The 16,839-nt window shown below is 40.1% G+C and overlaps 1 protein-coding gene across 1 annotated transcript in view; it reads left to right on the forward strand.

The window, feature by feature from the left end:
• Positions 1–11,447, forward strand: part of GYS2 (glycogen synthase 2) — a 66,181-nt gene extending 54,734 nt beyond the window's left edge. The window contains exons 14-16 of the mRNA XM_072653542.1: positions 462–625; positions 4,653–4,733; positions 10,959–11,447. Of these exons, the coding sequence (XP_072509643.1) occupies positions 462–625; positions 4,653–4,733; positions 10,959–11,174 (461 nt within the window). The 3' untranslated portion in view covers positions 11,175–11,447. The remainder of the gene's footprint in view (positions 1–461; positions 626–4,652; positions 4,734–10,958) is intronic.
• The last annotated feature ends 5,392 nt before the right edge of the window (positions 11,448–16,839 follow it).

Below are 16,839 nucleotides of genomic sequence, written 5' to 3' on the forward strand. Positions count from 1 at the left end.
TGTATTAATTTACCGTAATCTTGGTATGATATCATGCCTCAAAAAAATCAGGCCACCTCTAAATGACCTAGCAGCAAATAAAAGTAGAAAATAACATTCAGGCTCTGACCATACACAGCCATTTCTTTCTCCGTTCACATTTTGTGACCATAATACTGTTGTCACACATATTTGGCCATATTAGTGTGGTATGCCAAGGCTCCCACCCTATCACTTCTTTACTTTTAACCACATGTAGTTAGATAGAAAGAGGTCACAGAGAAAGTAAAGGATCATAAGAAAAAGGATGACTTTTAGGCAAGGAAGAAAACAGGTGGTAACCTAAGGGGAGAAGGAAGGAAAAGAGTGATATAAACTGGGTATAAGGGGACGAAGGGAAAAGAATAAGAAGGAAAGCAGAAAGAAAACTTGTGTCCCCAAACCCTGAAATTTTACAGAGTTTTGGTCTTTATGTCCTTCAGGTATTTACATTGTGGATAGGAGGTTCTGCTCACCAGATGAGTCCTGCAATCAGCTTACTCAGTTTCTCTATGGATTCTGCAAACAGTCTCGTCGCCAGAGAATTATCCAGAGGAACAGAACGGAAAGACTCTCTGATCTGCTGGACTGGAAATACTTAGGCAGGGTGAGTGAGCATTAGAGTTTGAGCTAGATTGAGGTTGTCAGGGTGTTTCCCCAGACACAAAAATGGCGCAGGTTCAGCCCCCTGACCAACCCACTCTCTCACTTGGTCCCTAAACTACCACCTTTCGGGGTCTGATGCTGCTCCGCACTATCCCCATCGTACCACCTTGCCAGGGGAGCTGTGCCTCATGAGATGTCAAAAATGAACATGGCATCAGTGTGAGTCTGTGAGGAACCTGAATCGAGGGTGAAGAAGACAGATGCTGGATACCATCATTACTGGCATAATTCTCCCTACTTCTTTTCCTCTGCCCTTCCTTTTCACTGGAATCTTCCTTTATTGTTAACAAACTCCCCTTCACCCTAGATCTCTTCCTTTCACATTCTTTCTGTCTTTCCCTGAAACCTACCTTTCCCCTGAAGATGAACTATGTCTTGGTACCCTTTCTAAGGATCATGCTCCCTTTAACACATGTCCTGACACATTAATCCAGGAGAGGGAGTTTGGATACTCCTTCTCCTTTCCACTTGTAGTCTCTTCCTGTGTCAGCATAACTTAGCAGCCACTTCATTTCTTCCAAAATTCACTCCATTCTGCCCAGATCTTTGTTGCTGTCATCTCTGGACCTCCAGGTGTCAGTAGGTCACTTTCTTCCCAATTAAATTCAGTACTTGGTTCATAGTATATTTTTTTCTACTCTGATCCCTGCTCGCTATCTTTCTTTAAACACCTTGGCAACATAATTCCTCAATTCCCATGACTTCTTTCTTTGGTCCACCTGAACCATGCATAGAAGTGGTCAAAACTTAAGCCAGTGGTTTCCAAATTTTATGTAATAATACCTCCAAGGGATTCTTTTTATCTTTTGGAGTTCATTTATGGCTTACTCAATGTTCCTTCTGAGTTTGAATTTTGGGTATCTCTCTTAAAAATAAAGTTAGACATATATTTTTTGTAAATATTCACTCTTTCAGTATTCAGTTTTGTTGGCATAATATTGATTGAGTGTAGTAGTTTTTGGTAATTTTCTTAAAGTTTTTTCTAATTTTTTTTTTTTGTAATTCTCTAGTCATTTTTAAAAATTTGACAATTTTGTTTTTTATCTCAGGGAGCAATAGGGAGCCATTGAAGATTTTTGAATGGGGTCAGAGGTGACCTGGTCATATTTGTCTTTTAAAAATATCAATTTGATAGTTATTTGTAGAATGGATTAGAGAATTTAGAGATTGGGGGAGGGAGATCAGGGAGGATGTAGTCACAATAGTCCACAAGAGAGGTGATGAGGTCCTGAGCTAGGGTAGAGGCTATGTTAGTGTAAAGAAGGGAGTAGATTAGAACACATATTAGATAAGTATAGATAATTCTTGGTGATTGATTACATATGAGGTTTGAGGGACAACAAAGTGTTAAGGATGGCTCTTAAGATTACAGACCTGGGCAACTATAAGTATGGTAGTGCCAGCAACAGAGACAGAGAAATTTGCAGAAGAAATAGATTTAAAGAGACATATAATATATGTTATATTTTGGGTATGCTGAAAGGAGATTCATTTAGGTGAAGTGTCTATCAAGCAGCAGAACAGATTTCTCAATACAAGTCAACAGGATAATATAACCATTAAAAAGGTTTAGTGCAATCTCACATTAAGAAAAATACCTTTTCCAGGAATAAGTAGCTGATGATCGCAATATATTCATCCCTGGTCAGTCCATAACTGGGATGTCACATTCAGTTCTAGGTGCTTCAATTTAGAAAGGACAGTGATAAACAATGGAACATTTAAAGAAGGGTAACCAAGATGGTGTAGGGTCTTTAGTCCATATCATGTTAAAAGAACTGGGGATGTTTATCCCAGATAAAAGAAGATGGAGAAACGATGATAGCTTTCTTCAAGTATCCCTTTATGGAGAAAACGGAAACAAAATAAGAGTTGAGTATACCTTCACATCTCACCTACTTTGTTCTGTCCCTTTTGGGATCTTTCTTTTGCCTCCAACATAACCTTAAAAAATTTCTTTTTGCTGACTTCAGCAGGCACTGCCAGTGTTAGCTCTTTCTGGGCACTTTGGTAACCCTGATACTACACTTACATAGGATGTAACTACTCTTTTATGGTCATTTTCTTTGGCCTGCCTTCTTCTATCTTCCAAAAAGGTCTTAAAATTTTGAGCTTAATAAATGAGATCCCTACTGAACCACACCAATTTTTAAGTACCTTGAGTGCAGGGACTCTTTAATTTTTCTTTTTGTATCGCTAGCAGATGGCATAGTTCCTGGCATTTAATAAAAGCTTCTTGACTGATTGATTTAAATAGTTCCCACTCCCCCACCCCCCTTTCTGCTCTTGGAGTCACTTCTGCAGAAATTTAGGACATTGGATCTTGTCTTTTTCTGAACGTTTTGAAATTGACTTTCCCAACATTTAAACTGCATACTAGACTATTCTTTCCTCTCATGGTAAGACTTAGTAGGTGCTCTCCCCCAAGTTTCCTTCCTTTGCTCTTCTCTCAAGTTAGCATTGAACTGGCTAAAATCAGGTAGCAAATAGCATGTTTTCCTCTATATTTTGTAACTCGTGGCCATGCCTTGCCTCCTATCTGTTTGATTTATCTTCTTCTGAGCCTTGGGTGAAAACTGGCAAAAGATTGATGATGATCCTAGGATTCACATGAGGCAGAATGTCCATTGTCCCTCCCTAGAAGTTTTGGGGAATGTACAATTGCAATAAAGGGAAAGCTACCAGATAGGACAGAGAGACACAAGATCTTCATATGGGCATGCAGGGTTGGCTGCTTCTTTTTCCCCTCTCTAACCATGAAAGCAATATGTTCTGATTGGCAAACAAATATGTTTGCATTGGGACTATGGGGCTTTCATAAGTAAATCAGATTGTAACCTGACAATCATTATATTGGTTAGTGAAAGAGACTGCCAGGGATAAGCTCTGTGAAGGTTATGATCCTGGAGCAGGGGGAAAAAGTAGTAACTGATAAGAGAAGATCTTGAACACTGAAATTCTAAGATATCAATCAGGGTGGTGAGCTGAGAAGGGAGACTTGTCCTAGACACACAAATGTATACCCTTTCCCTTATTACTTTCCAAGAAATACAGGTGTAGGTGATTCAGGAATTTCTCCAACCACTCCCAAAGATCTTTTAGGGAAAGTGGGAGAAGGTTTATTAGATGTTAGGGATGAATGAAGGAAAATGTGATTCATTTCCTTTTCTTTTTTCACTAAATAAACTCTATGATCAAGTATACTAAGTAAATCTAAGTCTGGGGGATGTAGGTTGTGAACCAACAGAAATGAGTCCAGGAAGGAGATAAGAGCTATAAAACTGATTTTAGACCATGGTTCTCCTCCTGGGTTATGTATACTATCCGGGGTATGAGAAGTTTATCAAGGGGTATAAAGAATTAGGATAAACAACTGTGCCATACTATTAAAACTAATTAATTCATTTTATTTCTTACATGTATGTACTTGGTAAATGCTAGAATTTCTTTCCTTTTATATTAAATGGAGGTTCAGGAAAGTTTACTGAAAACTAAGAGGTAAAGGGGTTGAAAAAGTTGTGAAATTCCTAGTATGGAGCATAGATTAAGTAATTTTACATTTTAAGTGATAGGTAATCCAATAACTAAATTCTGAAACTGGCCAGTACTTCTGCTTGTAACCACAGAAGAAGTTGGCTAAGTAGGGTGATAAATTAGGCTTTTATGGAGACTAATATGCCCTAAAGACTGACAGAAAGTTAGCCTTTTGGCTTAGGTAGAGAGCCACCTGGTGGTCAACTCAGATCTTGCATCCCCTTTTATTAGATAAAACAGCAGGGGACTGCCTTTGCTTTTTTAAGGAAAGCAGCACCTGAGCAAATTTGTACTGTTTGCAGTGCCACAAATCTCACAGATGTGAGAGAAGAGTTAAATATTTGTTTAGAAAACGTTTTCAAACTCAGAAACCTATGAAAAATATATAAAATTATATGTATTTTTTAATATGTCAAATTGTTTTTCTATTGTAGTACTACATGCATGCCAGACATCTGACACTGAGCAGAGCTTTTCCAGATAAATTTCATGCTGAATTTTCACCACCACCAACGGTAAGAAAAAAATTTTGTTTATAAATGTATATATATAATTATTATTATCCATATTTAGAAAATTATTGTTATACATATTTATAAAATATATTTATTCTCATGTACATAAACTTTTTCATAGGAAACTCTATTAGTGGTGTTTAATTACTGACAAAATCAATATACAGTATTTCTCCACATTCAAATCAAAGCAGATCGGAAGAGAATGAATATTAAAACGGAAAACTCTGTGGGCAAGAAAATGGGATAGAATCAAGGGTAGGAGTAGAGGGTTTGGCCTTGGTGAGGGGAAAGGACACTTCTTTGTATAGAATAAAGGAGGAGAGAATGCTGATTAATGTCCTTTGCCTGGTAGATAGATAGCTGCCAGGCCTAGAGGCCTGTGTGGGCTACCCGAGTCTTTCTTACCTCACCTCCCGAGGTCTTCGGCTGGCCAAAACCGGATGCACATATGAGAGAAAGGATGTTCCAGAGTCGAACAAGGGTTGAGCTTTATTTCAGGGTCTGGGTTACAAGTGCAGGGTGGGGAAATAGAAGTACAAGCGGGGAGAGAGGGGGAGGGGAGAGAGGAAAGAAGAGGAGTGGAGCCTACTGTCCTCTTGGCTCCTTACGTGCTAAGAGAGCTTTCAGGCTTCCTCAATCCTACTTAACCTTCAGCCGCACAGTTTGCATCTCAATACCGTGCTGTTAGGTAACTAGGTGTGCTCCAATCCGGGACAATCTTGAGGGCAGGGAGACTCCACCCATCACGTATCTCCCGGGGAGAGGCGGAAATACCCGAGCTAGCCGAGCTAGCTCAGTCTGACCTTCTCGAATCCCCATTGTTCATGGAGGGCCTCGTAAGACTCTAAGATTTAGAAGTCCCACTTTTACCCGCCCGAGACCGTCCACACGGAATTGAGCTTCCAATCGCAACGTATCCCCTTCTTTGTTTTGCGCGGAGCGCACCTGGCTCTAGAGCAAACAGTGGCTGGAGGCTGAGTGGATTAGGAAGGCCTTTAGCATATGAGTACCCTACAACAAGACTTCATTCACACAGAAATCTGCAGCTAGCACAACTGACAAAGGGAGGCATCAAATAAAACAAAGATGAAACTAAATGGCTGAGTTACAACAGGGGAAGTGCAATCAACTAATCCCAAAGCATATTTTAAGAGGAGCAGCTGGTGTAGGCGCCTTACACGTCACAACCCCCCTTAATCTTGCAAATGGATCTATACAGGTGGAAAATTGGTCACCTCCTCCCCCCCCAAGTGTCTGAGTCTGTGATATCAAAGTCCTCCTTCAGCCAGTGGAAAGAGATGCCTAGATGGGAAGCTGTCAGCAGCAGTGTCTGCGGTTGTGATGAGTGCTGCCTCCTCTCTGGGCAGCAAGGTTAAAGCTGTTAGCAGCAGACTCAGGTGGTGCATGATCCTTCTCCGGGGTCTCCAGGCTCTCCGACATCAGTTCCCACTTACGGATCCTTCTAATGGGAATCCACGCATTCCCTTTTCCTGTGGAGACACAAACATACCCTCGACCCCATATTAGTATCTTAAAATGTCTCATAGCTGGAGTATGTGCGCTCCTTGAGACAGCTGTATCAAGCTCTGATTGTATTAGGCGACCTTTTCCCCTTCTTTGTTTAGCGAGGATCGCCTTCAAGGTGAGATTGATAAGAATGCATAGTGGCTGTTTATTTTGGTATAGCTGCTGCCAGGTACTTACAAATGCTTGATTAACATCTGTAAGGAACCTGAACTTTACGGATTTTTTCTTTATAACAAACACAGGAGCATTCCAGGGTGACTTTGATGGTTCTATATTTCCTTTTTCTAATTGCTCCTTAACCAATACTTGTAGTGCCTGGAGTTTTTCTGGAGTCAGGGGCCATTGCTCCACCCAAATCGGGGTGTCTGACTTCCAATTCAAGGGTGGGGACTCCAGAACAACAGCAATGGCCCTTACTAAAAATTTGATAACCTCATCCCGAGGCGGCTAATAGCCATTCCGGCAATCAAGACATAATCGGCGGCCAAGTACTGTAATTGATTTCCTGTAGCTTCAAACTGCCCTGTTCCTGCAAATTGCTGATAAGCCTGGGGGGCCTGAGCCCCTAGCCCACTGGTAGTGCTCTTTACCCTCTGAGAAAATTCTGATACCCAAATCACATTCTGCCCAGGGGTAAGGCAGGCTCTAGCTAAGCTCTTCCAGTCATTAAGAGTCAGAACGGACTGACCACTGAAGGTTTCAAGCATGGCTATGACAAAGGGTGAATTAGGGCCATGCTTGGTACAAGCCTCTTTGAGAGTCGCCACTCTCTTCCACTCTAGGGGTATGTGGCTCCTCCGAACCCCACCGGGGACACTGGGGTCCGCTATTTCTAACACAGGAAATGTCCCTACATCTTCTCCATTCTCTATAGCCTTTCTTATTCCTTTTTCCAAACTGGACTGTGGCCCTGAACTGTCTGACCAATGGAGCAGGTTATAAGGAGGCGCGGAGGGAAGGCACGGCGTATTCTCCCCTGCCTCGCCTTTTCCATCCGCTAGATGGAGCTCCGAGTCTATTTTTTCTTTACGCTCCTTAACTTTCCGCTTAACTTTCTGCTTGCCTGGACTCTCCGTCCCTCCCGTGTTCTCCCCTCCCCTCTCTCCGCTTCCACTCTCATTCCAATCCCGCCCTGGCCTCTCCGGCCCTTCCAGCAGGCTTTTAATTACACCGAATATCAGGAAATCTAAATCCTCCAGCTCCCCAGGGTATTGTTGCTCATAAGCAGTCATTTGCTCTCTGACCGCTCCCCATTTTTCTCTTGATATTCCTGCCTGCTTGAGCCAAGGAGAAACTTGCCAAATCCTTTTACAAAATTCTCGGAGGTCATCTAACTCTATTGTGACCCCCGCCTTCCTGCGTTCCCTGTGAAGTTTCTCAGCCCAGACCTCCTGTTCCTCTGGCTTTATTACTGGCAATAGATTCCCCATCTCCGCCCTTTTCCCAGGGGTTTGGGAAGCTTCTCTCCACTTTCTCTCCTTCCGAATCTAGGATTCGGGACTCGCTTCTTTCACAGCCCCTTCCGGGTGTACCCCAAAAGCACCCAGGATTATCTATGCTCCCAATCCCTGTTGGGGCGCCAACTGCCAGGCCTAGAGGCCTGTATTGGGCTACCCGAGTCTTTCTTACCTCACCTCCGAGGTCTTCGGTTGGCCAAAACCGGATGCTCATATGAGAGAAAGGACGTTCCAGAGTCAAACAAGGGTTGAGCTTTATTTCAGGGTCTAGTTACAAGTGCAGGGGGGTCTTCCTTAGGAGGAAGAGGGGGAGATTTCCTAAGGAGGCTAGGATCTTAAGGGCTTGGAAATAGAAGTACAAGCGGGGAGAGAGGGGGAGGGGAGAGAGGAAAGAAGAGGAGTGGAGCCTACTGTCCTCTTGGCTCCTTACGTGCTAAGAGAGCTTTCAGGCTTCCTCAATCCTACTTAACCTTCAGCCTCACAGTTTGCATCTCAATACCGTGCTGTTAGGTAACTAGGTGTGCTCCAATCCGGGACAATCTTGAGGGCAGGGAGACTCCACCCATCACGTATCTCCCGGGGAGAGGCGGAAATACCCGAGCTAGCCGAGCTAGCTCAGTCTGACCTTCTCGAATCCCCATTGTTCATGGAGGGCCTCGTAAGACTCTAAGATTTAGAAGTCCCACTTTTACCCGCCCGAGACCGTCCACACGGAATTGAGCTTCCAATCCCAACAGATAGCTCTCATTTTCTCTGAACAAACTGGGGAAAAGCTTATGTTTGAAACGTGTAGATGACAAGCATGCATGCCTTAGGTAGAGAAGAATTAAAATGTTAGCTATGTCTGGAAGGAATAGACAGGGCAGGACTGGTTAAAGGTAAATTTCCTGGGAATCAGAACGAGTCCATCACTGGAATTTAGGGGCCAAGGTAGCTGAAGTCTGGTTAGCTCTCTCCCCTCTGCAATGATCTAAGACAATTCCAAAGGATTTGTGATGGAAAAAAAAAATGCTGTCCCCTTCTAGAGAGAGAACTGATGAATTCTGAGTGCACATTGAAGTATAATTTCCTCATTTTCTTTATTTTTTTTGCTTTTTGCAATATGGCTAATAAGGAAATATGTACTGTGTGATTTAACATGTGACTGATAATGTATCGCTTGCCTTCTCAGTGGGTGGTAGAGGGAGACAATTTGGAACTCAATTTAAAAAATGTTAAAAATAAATAATTTTAAAAGGAAGCTACATGTTCCCTTTTATAAAATCTCAGGTTCTAAATGCACAAAACATAAAAATGTTTATGAACAGATTAAAGGACACATAAAGGACTCACATTTGAGTCCATATAGAATCCAGAAATTTCCTTCCGGTTGGCATCTCTTTTCAGGAGACTTGTACTTGAACAGTAAGGTTGGGGTTCACCTTCCTGTTTTGGGTGGGGCTCCAGCCAGGGAAGGTCTGAGGCTTGCTCCAAGACTCTTTTATCTTGGCCCACACCTAGTTCTTTCCTCCGTACTTCTGATTACCTGCTACATGCCACTGTTTCCCCTTTTTTGCTTTCTTTTGCTCCATTCTGAGCCTTGCTATTCAGTTTTCTGTATTGCAAAACTCAGTCTCACTTTGTCCCAACTCATCTCAAGACCATGGCTGATGCCTGCAGTTGTACAACTCTCCAACAGATGGCATACATTTCTTTCCTCAAGGGACTAACTAGCCCTTGGTGGGTATAAAACATGACTTTGCCTCACTTCACTGTATTTATGGCTCAACAGACAGATTTCAGGTCCAGAGTGTCATATTTTAAAATTTCTATTGTACACTAGGGTCCAATTCTTTCACGTCACTTAAAAAATTTCCCCAAGCAAGCAGCTTATAGCGTTTGAACATGGAGACATGTTCCTATTAAATTCCAATATTACTATAGGTGATATATTCCCAAAGAAAGCTGTGGTGGGGATCAGAGGGCAGCCTTTGAGCCTAACACTGAAAGAAATTACTCTGCCACCTCAGATGTTTTTTGGAAGGAGAGAGAAAAATAATAAACACTTGTAAGATTTCAAATATTCACTTAAAGAAACATTTTTGCCTTCATCAATATAGTCTGTGCATACTTAGTGGTCTGGGGGCAGGTAGGTGGAACAACTGCTAGAGTGTTGGACCTGGAATCAGAAAAACTCATCTTTTTGAGTTCAAATGTGGTCTCAGACACCAACTGCGTGTGACCTGGGCAAATCACTTGACCCTGATTGCCTCAATTTCCTCATCTGTAAAATGAACTGGAGATGGAAATGGCAAACTACTCCAGTGTCTTTGCCCAGAAAACTCCAAATGTAGGGTCATAAAGAGTCGGAAACAACTGAAATGACTGAACAACAACTTAGTTGTCTCACAAAATGTCATTAAGAAGCTATTGAAAAAGGCAAATAATCTCCATTTTAATTGGATGCTTATTTAAAACACTTAATTATATTAAAATGAAACCACAGTAACCTTTATTTCAATAAAAATTCTTACTGAAGCTAGGTGATTTCATGTTTAAGCCTTCATAGTAGGTATGCCCCCTTTTTCAGCACAGTCACTACTGATATAACAGGTGTCCTCTCTCTTCCTCCCTCACACCCCCATTTCAAGGGCAAAATGGGCAAGTGAGGTGGAAAGGCAGTTATATTTAAAAGGGCTAAACAGAAATGCTTTTGCCAGAAGAGCTGAATGGATTCAGGCTATTCCTAGTTTTGCCTTCTAATTATAAAAAGTATCACTGTTACCTTTAGGTCTTCTAACCTCTTATCCACAAAATTTTCCTGACTTAATCACTAACTCATTACAAAGATGATCTATCAGTAGGAGAAAACTTGAAGTGTTCAACAGAAGATCATAGAGTTAGAGCAGGAAGGGATCTTAGACACTGTCTAATCCAATCCCCTCCTTTCACAGATGAACTTATTTGGTTTATTTAGGTTAAGTAGGCAACAGAGTTGATATTTGGACCTAGGTTCTTCAACTCCAAATCTAGCATTCTTTCCACTGTACTAGTCACTGGACCTTTTAAGTTGTTGATTACTGTATTGATGAGCCGCTAAAATCAGAATAAACCACAGATTAGTGCTGAGAAATATATTGACGTATGCTTCATTAAATATGCATATGGGAGAACTTTACTAAGTAAACTTTGGTAAGTGGGGTACAGCCCACTTTCGGTGCAACTAAGAGTAACCAGTCATTATACTTGTTTCTGGCAGACACAAGGTTTTAAATTTCCAAGACCTTCATCAGTGCCACCATCGCCTACAAGCTCTCAGCATTCCAGTCCTCATACCAGTGATGTAGAAGATGATGGTGAGAGATATGATGAAGAAGAAGAGGCTGAAAAGGATCGGCTGAACATCAAGTCTCCCTTTTCTTTTGGTCGAATCCCTCATGAAAAGAAAAAGCAACATGGTGAACACAAGAATTGAGTTTCTGTACTATTGCCTTCTCATGGATGTTTATTATCTGTAAAACAATAACTTCAAAACAGTTATTAGAGATCACCGCATGTTAAGGAACCTAAGCTAATATAAATAAAAAAATTCTTTATAGAAATAAATTAAACTTTAGAGAAAGTGTCTTTTCTTCTTGTAATTAGTGATAATGGAAAACAGGCCACTATAGAAAAAGACAGAAAAGATTTTAAAAAGTGGTGATTTATTTCTACCATCCTTAGAATAAAACCCAATAAGTAAAATTCATTATTTTATTTATTTGAGTTTTATTTATTTAGGTATTTTTCCTAATTTCTCTACCCAAATATTGTTAGCTGGTAAACTAAAGAATATGGAAAAGAAAACATTCCATCAGGAAGGGCTGACAACATTAAAATACACTTTTTTATATTAAGAAATTTTCTTTTAATATTTTTATTTTTGAAAATCATAACCAAGTATCCCCTATAATGTGCTAAACATAAAGACACAGTGATTGCGTTCCTGACAACACAAAGCATTTTTTTTCCAAAGGGTCCAGACCCTAGTAGTGCATGCTCCAGATCTTACTTGAAAGTAGCCAACTGAGTGAATCAATCAATGAACATTTATTGTACCTACTATATGCCAGGCACTGTGGTAGGCAGTGGGGACATAAATACAAAGGTGAGACAGTTCCTGCTCTCAAGGAACTCGGACTCTGCTTGTGGTATATATGAATACTGTCATTCCCTGCATAAGAAAGGACTCTCTTTAGCTGGTATGATTCAGAGACTCATCATCCACAAAGAAATGCCCATCTTTACTCCTGAAAAATTAATTTTGATTTTGAATATCACTCCCTACGAGCCAAAATTCATTTTCGAAAATAATAATGGAAGAATATTCCCTTTCTCTCAGATATAAACTACTATAAAGAATTTTAAATTTTCTTAAATGGAAATCCTAATTCTTTGCATATACCTCTTCTTCCATAGGAAAGAAATGACTAAATAAAAATAAAGCAATATTTTCTTATGCTGTGAAACCACCAATGTAAAAGACCTAACACCTATTGATTATAGCAGCTGAGATTTACGTTACATTTTGTATACATTATCTCAGGTTTCCCTCACAACAATCTTATGAGATGGGTCCCACAGGTATTTTTATTCCTACTTTATAGATGAGTAAACTCAAACCTGAGAGATTATGAATGGCCTAATTAACTATTAAATGTCAAAGCTCTTCTGAGTTCAAGTCCAGGGGTCTTTCCAATACTCCATGTTGACTCATCTTTAACTTTTATGGGTATACAAGGTATATAAACTAATTTTGTTATTCTTAAATTTATTAATCTGAGCATGTCTTTCATGGTAGCATGGATGGTCTTCAATCTCTGTTTGGCATTTCATACACATTGTGTCTAATTCTGCCAAGTTATACAAATAATTATCTCAATCCTTTGTTGTCCTTCATTTCAATTAATATGTATTTATTAAGATTGGATGGATAGATGAATGGATGGAAAGAATGAGTATATGAATGAAAAGGCATATATTAGGCAATTAATATGTGCCAAACTGCATTAAACACAAACACATATAGATACAAATAGAAATTACAATCTTTGCTCTCAACAAGTTTTCATTCTAATAGAGGTAGACAATATGTATGGGATAACACATTCTAGTTAGGGCAGAAAATACATATAGGATGGTCTAGAAGCAGCGGATGGTTAAGCTGGAGAGTGGAAATCTGGAGAGTGAAACAGAAAGGGGAATGGTAATACCTGGGGGTCTGGGAGACATAAAAGTAAGAGAAATGGCAGAGGTGTGGGCATGTTCCTTTGCCCACCAGCAACCTTGTTGTTGAAGAGGGCATGACTGAAAATGACTGAACAATATATGTATACAAATATACACAAATGTACATCTTTGCAGCATAATACAGTAGAAAGAACCCTGGTTCTGGTCTCAACTCCAACATTATGGTGTATATCCCTTGAACAAACTATTTCCACAATTTGGCCTCAGTTTCCTCATCAGTAAAAAGATGACGTTTGACTAGATGATTCTAAGATTCTTTCTAATCCTAATGTCCCATGATCCCATAAACATAAGTAAATACTTGTAACTTCTGTTCATAAGATTTTAGAATTAAAACTAGTTCTAAAATTCCTATTAAAAACATTGTTGATGACCCTAATGGGGTAATTCCATAGAAATGAGCATTGAGACAATGCTATTTCTATGACGTTGAATGGTTGGAAACACTTGCTGTGCTTTTCATCTAAAGCCCTAACCTGAGAAAAAATAAATGTTGATCCTTTGATCCTAGCCCACATAAGCCCACGCTTTGCATTGTGTGCTTATGTTTATTAAACTATGTATCTCAAGCTAAAAAGTTATACCTGGGAATATTTTTAATGGAGCTACTTTGGGATGCTTAATATGAATAATTTTAATTAGAAATTTTCATTTTGAAAATGTAATAAAATCTAAATTGATAGAAAAAGATTTATATATGCTCTTTCTTTCATATTGAGGGGAATTACATACACTGAGGGTCAAAAGAGCGGGACTATTAAGAAACATGAAACCTGCATTCTAGTAATTCCCAATTTTAACGAAGCAAGCTTCAGTGGCCATGGTAGGAAGGGGGCTCAGATGACATTCTGATCTGTAAAGCAGGTTGGTCCTGGGCGAGTCACTTAACTTCTGCCTAAACTATAAGATGATAATACCAGCAGCTATATCACAGAATTGTTCTAAGAATTTTATAAATTATTATAATGAAGATGAAAATAATGAAATATCATTACTTTTAAATGGCTAAGCATAATGCCTAGCACTTAGTAGGTGCTTACTATACTCATACCCTTCTCCTTTATTTCTCATACTTTATCCCCTTTGTGGAGTACTCAAAAAGTTTCTCTCAGACTTAGGCCTTAGAAAAACCTAGGCTTCTCTCCCAGACTTCTTGCAGAACTGTGAATTTGTCCTGTTGTTTTTAGCTTCCGTTTAGACCGTCAAGTCCTGAAATAAATCAAACGCGTAAGTGGGGGAAATCTTGAATCGCAATAAAGAGGGTCATAAGCCTGGGACACAGCCATGAATCTGAGTGTTCACAGGCAAAAATTACAGAAAGGTTTTTAAACATTCAGAAGGAAAAAAAAGGGGAGAGGGCAGCCTATGAGGAGGGAGACCTGGCCATGAAACCCCAGCCACCCTTGGCAATCCAAACAAGAAAACTCATTTCATTCTGCTCCTTTTCACCTTTCATGATCCAATCTCTACCAGACCTTAATGAGGAGGCAAGGATACTTGGAGTCACTTTCAGTAGCTGTAGACTAGTCCAAGTTAGCTTCTTTTTACCCTATCCCCAGAATTCCAGGGTGGAGCCCAGTTCAACCTAGTTGAGAGTAAAGTGCCTTAGGAGCAGGAATGCAAAGGCATTCCCAGGATTCTTTAGATGGAGGAATTTTTCATACTATCAAGATGACTTTGTGAAACAAAGAAGGGGATATCACATTTGATATTTACAATATTAAAATTAACTTTCCCATCAACACATGGCTCTGAGATACTGTTGTCCGTGGTGCTGGAACACTGATGGAAAAGATGGGAGGTCCCAAATCCTAAGGACCTGTTAAAGGAGACCAAGACCTATCTGGTCTGCAACTCATCAGGGCATTAACTGGAATGCTTTCTCCTTAATCACAGCTTGAAGTAATCCATTTAACCTGGTTTTGTACTGGTATGCTAATTTTTTTTTAGAAGACCCTTGGGGTGTGACCAAATTTCCTGAGCCAGGGTGAATACTCTTTCTTTATAATGTTCCTACAATTCCTCCAAGGGTTCAACAGAAATATCTAAATTGATCAAAGCCTTTTCACATATAGTTGTAATATCTCTGATTGATTTTATTAAATTTAATGGAGGGTTATTCCTACCAAGGTAAGGTTCCATGGTAACATTTTATGTAGAGTGCATTGAAAACATTAAAATGATATATAAATGCTAGGTTTCATTATTGTTGTTGTATCTTTATGTGGGGTCAGCTTATTTGATTGATTTACTCCACTGATCTCACATTTACATATGGATCATTAATAATAATAATAGCATTTATATACAGTTTTAAGGTTTGCAAAGAGCTTTAAAATATTATATAATTTTATCTCACAACAATTCTGGGAGGTAGGTACTATTATTATCTCCATTTTGCAGAAGAAGAAACTGAGTCAGATGGAGGTTAAGTAACTTACTGCAGGGGCACAAAGCTAGTCGTAATGCTTGGGGCCATATTTGAACTCAGGTTTCCTGACTCTAGGTCTAGCCTGCTATCCACCTATACCACAACATTCCCAGGAGGTGGTTAGCTGGTTGGTTGGCTGGTTGGCTATTGTTCTTCATTCTAGAAGAGGACCAAAATAACACCACCATGTTAGAGTCAAGTTAGAATGCGTCCCTTACAATTTGTCCAATTGTGGCTGATCAGACCAATAGGAGCTCAAGCTCAGAATGCTCTACCATAGGTCAGGCACAAATAATTCATCTGAATATTTGGAGTGGATTCTCTAAATTTGTGTATCTCAAGTTTCTTTTTAGTTACTTCAATTCTGCATTGGTTACACAGCACAGCACCTTCTTTGATAAGAACAAGTAATGCTGAGTGGTCTTGCACCAATGTCTCTCCCATGTTACACAATCAATTCCAAAGTTCTTCAGAGAGACCTTGAGAGTGTCCTTGGATGGCTTCTTCTGACCACCATGTGAGCACTTGCCTCATGTGAATTCTCTGTAAGGCAAGTGTACATTTGGCATTCGAGCATTCAACAGATCCAGCCCACTGGAGTTGCCTCTCTTCAATAGAGTTTGAATGCTTGGTAATTTAGTTTGAGAAAGGATCTCAGCATCTGGTATGTTATCCTGCTAGGTGATTTTCAGACTTCCTAAGAAGGAAGGGACTACAAGTCTGCCCAGATAGAATTTCACCTTTCTCTGGTTTCAACCCAGGACTGTACACTTCTTGGACACAAATCCAAGAGCTAAGAAGTTCCCAGATCTAAAAAATTGACAAGACGTAGTGATTTTTCATACTGAGAACAGAACTTTTAGATAGGACAATAGTTTATTGACTGGGGAACATTGGAGGAGGTAGTCACACAAGACTACCTAGAGCCAGCCATGTCTGAATGCCGCATGGCATCCTATGAATGGGTACTACCGTGCCATGGTAGCAGATTCCTTATCCTTCTCTCAGTGTGTGTGTAAGTGGCTGGGGTTTTGAGGCTGTGACCTCTTGAGTTGCTGGCTAGAGACCTATTTGAGACCAACCAGAGAAGGAAACACTGTTGAGCTACCTTCCCCCTGAGATGCAAAAGCTGTTATGGATGTAGTTGGCAGGGATCCTCCCCTTTTCTCTCTAAGATGCTAACTGAAAACATATAGTAGCTTTTCCTTAATAAAAACTGGTGGGCTTACCTGATCATAGGTGTCTAGAGATATGGGAATGGTGTTTTGTTTTGTCTTTTATTAGACTGTGTATGAATTCTAGGCCTTAACAGAAGCTAGCACAGGACCTGACAAGGAGACAAGGAGATAGCTGAACTTTTTTTTTTAATCAGAGCAGCAAACAGCAATTTGAGATGTCTCAACATGGTGATCTATTACCT

This window comes from Notamacropus eugenii, chromosome 3, assembly GCF_028372415.1.
Source record: "Notamacropus eugenii isolate mMacEug1 chromosome 3, mMacEug1.pri_v2, whole genome shotgun sequence".
NCBI classification, from domain to species: domain Eukaryota; kingdom Metazoa; phylum Chordata; class Mammalia; order Diprotodontia; family Macropodidae; genus Notamacropus; species Notamacropus eugenii.